The sequence below is a fragment of the Gossypium hirsutum genome, chromosome A03 (genome assembly GCF_007990345.1).
Source record: "Gossypium hirsutum isolate 1008001.06 chromosome A03, Gossypium_hirsutum_v2.1, whole genome shotgun sequence".
Lineage (NCBI taxonomy): Eukaryota > Viridiplantae > Streptophyta > Magnoliopsida > Malvales > Malvaceae > Gossypium > Gossypium hirsutum.
This window is the reverse complement of record NC_053426.1, coordinates 112,824,736-112,831,039: the sequence shown is the minus strand read 5'-3', so window position 1 is coordinate 112,831,039 and position 6,304 is coordinate 112,824,736. Positions and strand designations below refer to the sequence as shown.

At 36.7% G+C, this 6,304-nt stretch overlaps 2 protein-coding genes across 2 annotated transcripts; both read left to right on the top strand.

Moving 5' to 3' along the window:
• The first annotated feature begins 544 nt into the window (after positions 1-544).
• LOC107927922 (auxin-responsive protein SAUR62) lies at positions 545-1,020 on the top strand. Its single transcript, XM_016859045.2, has one exon. The coding sequence runs from the start codon at positions 545-547 to the stop codon at positions 986-988; it is 444 nt and encodes a 147-aa protein (XP_016714534.1). The 3' UTR covers positions 989-1,020.
• A 1,111-nt stretch (positions 1,021-2,131) lies between these two features.
• On the top strand, positions 2,132-2,932 carry LOC121222436 (auxin-responsive protein SAUR62). Its single transcript, XM_041103203.1, has one exon. It carries the CDS (start codon positions 2,400-2,402, stop codon positions 2,841-2,843), a length of 444 nt encoding a protein of 147 aa, XP_040959137.1. The 5' UTR covers positions 2,132-2,399; the 3' UTR covers positions 2,844-2,932.
• The last annotated feature ends 3,372 nt before the right edge of the window (positions 2,933-6,304 follow it).

Sequence of the window (6,304 nt, the reverse complement as noted above, 5' to 3'; positions counted from 1 at the left end):
AAAGTTATATCATTTGATTTTTTAAAAAAGAATTATAACTATTCAAAAAATATTATTTGAATAGTTACAAAATTAAATGAATAATTATTATTTATTTATTCATAAAGACACTTATTGAAAGATGTCTCTATGAAGAGACATGAAAATTCCTATAAATAGGAATGGGATTTCATTTGGAAATCATATCAACAAATTCTAATATTATTTCTTCTCTTCCTTCATTTTCTAATATTATTAGATTATTCTATAAAGTATTGCTGCAGAAATCCTTTGTAGAAATTGAGTTTTTGTTATACATTACTCAGTGCATAGTGGACTATTCTCGTCAGTGCAAAACGCAAATAGTCATTGACTTCATTGTATCCTCGAGGTTAATTTGCTTGGAACTCGTTTGCACACTGAAGATAAGTGGGGGCGAATATAACCTTAAAGATAGTGGCTTGATACACGCCTTGGAGCCTGTCCTATTTCTTCTTTTTCTTTTCGAGTTCCGATCGTGTGTTCGAGTTTTTTCCTTACCGGAGTTTTGTACTAACAAAGCAAGATGGTCAGTGCTAAGAAGCTTATCCAGTTAGCAAGAAAATGGCGAAAAATGGCTGCAATCAGGAGAAAAAGGATCACATTACCAAGAGTCACCTTGGATACTGATGTAAACAGTTGCAGCACATCGACAGTGATTGAGAAGGGTTATTTTGTTGTATACAGTGTGGATCAGAAACGCTTTGTGCTTCCATTGGTATATCTCAAGAATGAAATAGTTATGGAACTACTGAACTTGGCTGAAGAAGAATTTGGTGTACCAGGCAATGGACTTCTCATCTTGCCATGTGATGCAACTTTTATGGAATATGTAATAGCTTTGATCAAAAGGAAACCAAGTAAAGATGTGGAGAAAGCATTGATCCTGTCTGTAGCCAGTAGTCGTTGCTCCTCATCAAATCTTTATCAGCATGAAACGAGCCAACAGTTGCCAATATGGAGCTTCTGAAGCAATTTTCATTTTCTTTTCGCATCTTGTAATTGATCGACACCTTTATAGATTAAAGCATACAATGCAAAACATCAGAATTTTTGTTCATCTTCAATGTTACATCAACAATTTGTAATTGATCCACAACTTTATAGATTAAAGTATACAATGCAAACTAAACAGTTCTACCTTAAATATATACTCAAAATTGGCATCTGTAAATATAATGAAATTATTACACTCTAACAATCTCTTCATTAGCCGGTTCTATATTTCCTGCTGATAGTCTTATTTTCAAGCCAGCATGACACGAAGCCTTGAAATAATATATAGGAACTTAAATCATCTGCCATGTTACAATAGTTTTATTTCACTCACCATAGAAGCTGCTTTCTAATACTTTGTTATACATTTTGATGAGCTTAGAAGACAGAAACTTAAAAGGCAGGAAAACAAATTATGGTTTGTTACTTTGTTTATGATTAACCTTGTCCAAGGAGTGAAAATAAGATATCATCTCAGTCAGAAAGTGGATACTTTATTTTTGGTCTAAGCACTTGCAATATTTATTATTCGGTCACTTAACAAGAAAAGTACAAGGCCCTAACCTTGTAATCAGAAAAATTAGTTGGTGGATTCTTGTTTTAGTTGTGGACATTGGAATTACTGATATCGTCTTAGTTTATATCTGAATAATCATAGTTAGTTAAATCTTCATCTATAATGAATCACATGTTGGGTCCAGTAGTCATTGTTCTACTGCCAAATACGTACACAACAAGGATGTCCCAATTTGCTTGCTTTTTCCAACCATCTTTTCATTATTATTATCATTTTTTATTAAATTCTATGGTGTATAAAGATTGTTGGATGTTAGATTAGAACATGATAAGTTCAACAGATGCTTCTGTCTAATAAAGTAAACATCCCCATCTCACAAAAAAGTACCTCTCCCCCTCGCAACTTCCAATTGCATGGCTTTGTTTCTCTTGTCCCCATAAAGAAGGGACAGGATGGTCATGATATAGATATAATCTAAACAGGATCATAAATGCCTGTTAAAATTTGTGATCAACTGCTCATGAGTCAATAATACTGGCCCTTATTGTATATAAAAAGATGTGTGTATACACTTCATTATATCCTCCACCTTGTCGATCTAATCATCCAATAAAAGCAAACATGTCCACCCAGCAGATTAGACCTAATATCTGCCTATCACATGCCTTTGTTTCCAATGGATACCAGCATTGTACTAAATTCATTAAAGGCACTGTCTCTCACCTTGTGATTATATATTCATCCCATTTCCATAGCCTCATATTCAGCATAACAACTGCATTCAGAAATTCAGAGTTTCAATACCTAAATCTTCCCTTTTTTTTCTTTCATCTCAGAGTCTCTCCTATTAACCTTAGAGTAAAGCAAGATGATCAGTGCTAAGAAGCTTATTCAGTTAGCAAGGAAATGGCAAAAAATGGCTGCAATCAGGAGAAAAAGGATCACTTTATCAGGTTCCACCTTGGATAGTGACACAAACAGCTGCAGCACATCGACAGCTGTTGAGAAGGGCCACTTTGTTGTATACAGTGCAGATAAGAAGCGCTTTGTGCTTCCTTTGGAGTATCTCAGGAATGAAATAGTCATGGAACTATTCAACTTGGCAGAAGAAGAGTTTGGTCTACCAGGCAATGGACTTCTCATCTTGCCATGTGATGCAACCTTTATGGAATATGTAATAGCTTTGATCAAAAGGAAACCAAGTAAAGATGTGGAGAAAGCATTGATCCTGTCTGTAGCCAGTAGTCGTTGCTCCTCATCAAATCTTTATCAGCTTGAAACGAGCCAACAGTTGCCAATATGGAGCTTCTGAAGCAATTTTTTTTTCTTTTCGCATCTTGTAATTGATCCACACCTTTGTAGATTAAAGTATACAATGGAAAACATCAGAATTTTTGTTTATCTTCAATATTACATCAACAATTTCATTCCAAACTAAACAGTTCTACCCTAAATATATACTCAAAATTGGTATTTGTAAATATAATAAAAATATTACACTATAATAATCTCTTCATTAGCCCGTTCTATATTTCCTGCTGACAGTTAGTCTTATTTCCAAACCAGCATAACACGAATCCTTGAAATAATATATAGGAACTCAAATTGTATACCATATTACAATAGTTTTATTTTACTCACCATAGAAGCTGCTTTCTAATACTTTGTTATACATTTTGATGAGCTTAGAAGACAGAAACTTAAAAGGCAGGGAAACAAATTATGGTTTGTTACTTTGTTTATGATTAACCTTGCCCAAGAAGTGGTGAAAATAAGATATCATCTCAGCCAGAAAGTGGATACTTTATTTTTGGTCTAAGCATTTGCAATATTTATTATTCGGTAAAAGCAGCTGACGTTTTACACGTAGGAATGGATTAAGATGTAAAGTTATGCTAATTGAGCAGTGTGTACCATACACATAGAATTTGGCGCATTAAAGTAAAATGATTCCATACCCATGCCCATAATTCAAAATTTTTATCAATACAGAAAATATGACAATCAGCTGTTAGCAACATGTTGGAGCCATTAACAGACAGATGTGAAAGTAGATAATGATATGAGATATCCGAAAGCATAACAGCCTGGAAATAAAGACATTTTGCACTAAATACAGTCATTTGGGGTCTACTCCTGTTTCAGACTTGTACAATCCATCAATTCAGGTTGCAGTAAACTAGCACCACAATTTCTTGTTGTTAGGTAATATATCCAGAATATATTGTGGGGTACTACAATGCCTGCTGTTGCACTTGCAGATGCCACAATTTATAGCCACATGGTGTGGCTTCCATTGAGTCCCTACAATGAGTTGCTTCATTCAAAAGACTTCCTTTTGTTGGGAAGAAATCGAACAACCGAAACAAAGCGAAAGCACAACCGGTGTTCTTTCTCTCCTTATAACTCCTGTAAAAATTATGGCAAGCACAATAGCACAAGATATGTTCTCTAGCAACCTCAATCAACCACAAATCAACTAATGCAACCACAACAAAAATAAATAGAGACACCGATATTTTTACGTGGAAAACCCCTCTAAATTAAGGGTAAAAACCACGGGACTTTAGAGTCCGATAAAGAGCTCCACTATCATCAAATGTTCAACTACAAGATCACAATATCAAGCCTACAACAAGCATTCAACTCCGACAAGGCTAACAACATGTAATCTTTAGCAAAAGAGAGAAAAATGAGAGAACATCACCAAAAACGTAGCTACTGAAAAATGGGTATTTCCGATGCTACAAGACTCGGATGAAAAATCCGACCGTACAAAGTTAAGAACACCTTATCACCTAGCTGCTGTCCAAAAATCAGCTCAATCGAACCACGGATGGACCTTCGATCGAAGAGTTGATCACTGCTGCACCAAGCTTGAAAAACTGATTTTTCTATTCTCTTTCTCTCTATTTTTTTTTTTTTTTACTCTTTAGCTCTCTCTGCCGAAAAATTTCTGCCCATTCCCTGTTAATAAGCCAAAAAATTGGCTTTTGACAAAAAACAAAAGAAAAGGAAGACAAAACATTTGTGCCAGAAAATATGGGTTTCCCACATAGTGGGACCCATACCCAACAAATCTCCCCCTCCAACTATGTGGGGAATGCCTCCATGCCGGAGGTCAAACAACATGCTTCAAACTTTCCTCTTGGTAAGGCCTTCGTCAACATATCAGCACCATTATCATTAGTGTGTATCTTCTCAAGCTCTAACAGCTTAGCTTCAAGAACATCTCGTATCCAATGGTACCTCACATCAATATGCTTAGATCTAGCATGAAAAGTTGAGTTCTTACCAAGATGAATAGCACTCTGGCTATCACAGTACAGGACATACTTCTCCTGAGTAAAACCAAGCTCATGCACAAACTTCTTCATCCAAAGCATCTCCTTACACGCTTCGGTTGCTGCAATGAACTCTGATTCGGTGGTGGACAATGCAACACACTTTTGCAGTCTCGATTGCCATGCCACAACTCCCCCTGCATAAGTGATTAAGTAACCTGAAGTAGATCTCCTCGAGTTAATGTCTCCGGCCATGTCTGAATCTGTAACCCAACAAGAACAGGTTTCTTATTGCCGAAACAAAGTTTCATGTTGGAAGTGCCACGAAGATATCTCATAATCCACTTCACTGCATTCCAATGCTCTCTGCCTGGATTAGAAAGAAACCGACTAACTGTACCAACGGCATAAGCCAAGTCTGGTCTCGTGCAAACCATTGCGTACATCAAACTACCCACGGCTGAAGAGTAAGGAATTTTCTGCATCTCTTCCTTCTCCTTTTCTGTGGAAGGACTATGCTTAACACTCAATCTAAAGTGCATAGCAAAGGGAGTATTCACCGCTTTAGCTTTGTCCATACTAAACCTTTGAAGTACTTTCTCAATGTACCTCTCTTTGATAACCATAATTTCTTGGCCTTTCTATCACGTGTCAGTCTTATGCCAAGAATTTGCTTTGCTGGCCCCAAATCCTTCATTGCAAAGGATTTACTCAACTCTTGTTTCAACTTCTCAATTCTAGAAGCATTCTGACCAACAATAAGCATATCATCAACATAGAGCAAAAGAATAATAAAATCATCACCAGAGAATCTCTTAACAAACACACAATGATCAGAAGTAGTCTTCTTGTAGCCTTGCTCCCCTATAACAGACTCAAACTTCTTGTACTATTGCCTTGGAGCTTGCTTCAAACCATACAAGCTCTTCTTCAATCTGCACACATAGTCCTCTTTCCCTTGTGCAACAAAACCCTCTGGCTGCTCCATGTAAAGCTCTTCTTCCAAGTCACCATGAAGAAAAGCAGTTTTCACATCCATTTGTTCAACCTCTAGGTCATAACAAGCTACCAAACTCAGTATAGTTCTGATAGAGGACATCTTCACAACCGGAGAAAATATTTCTTCAAAATCAACCCCTTTTTTCTGAGTATAACCCTTAACGACTAATCTAGCTTTGTATCGTGGAGATGAAGACTTCTCTTCTTGCTTCAACCTGTAAACCCACCGATTATTCAAAGCTCTTTTGCCTTTAGGCAGTTTCACCAATTCAAAAGTATGGTTCTCATGCAAGGATTGAAGTTCGTCTTTCATCGCTTCAACCCACTGATCTTTGCATTCACTCTCCATAGCCTCTTCATAACATTCAGGTTCTCCCCCGTCAGTCAAAAGAACATATTCATCAGGAGAATACCTGACAGAAGATCATCGATCTCTGGAAGACCTTCGAAGTGGAACTGCTGGTGGAGCTATAGGTGCTTGTTGTTGATC

Coding starts and splice junctions, on each gene's coding strand:
- LOC107927922 (XM_016859045.2), top strand. CDS start 545: ATGGTCAGTGCTAAGAAGCTTATCCAGTTAGCAAGAAAATGGCGAAAA.
- LOC121222436 (XM_041103203.1), top strand. CDS start 2,400: ATGATCAGTGCTAAGAAGCTTATTCAGTTAGCAAGGAAATGGCAAAAA.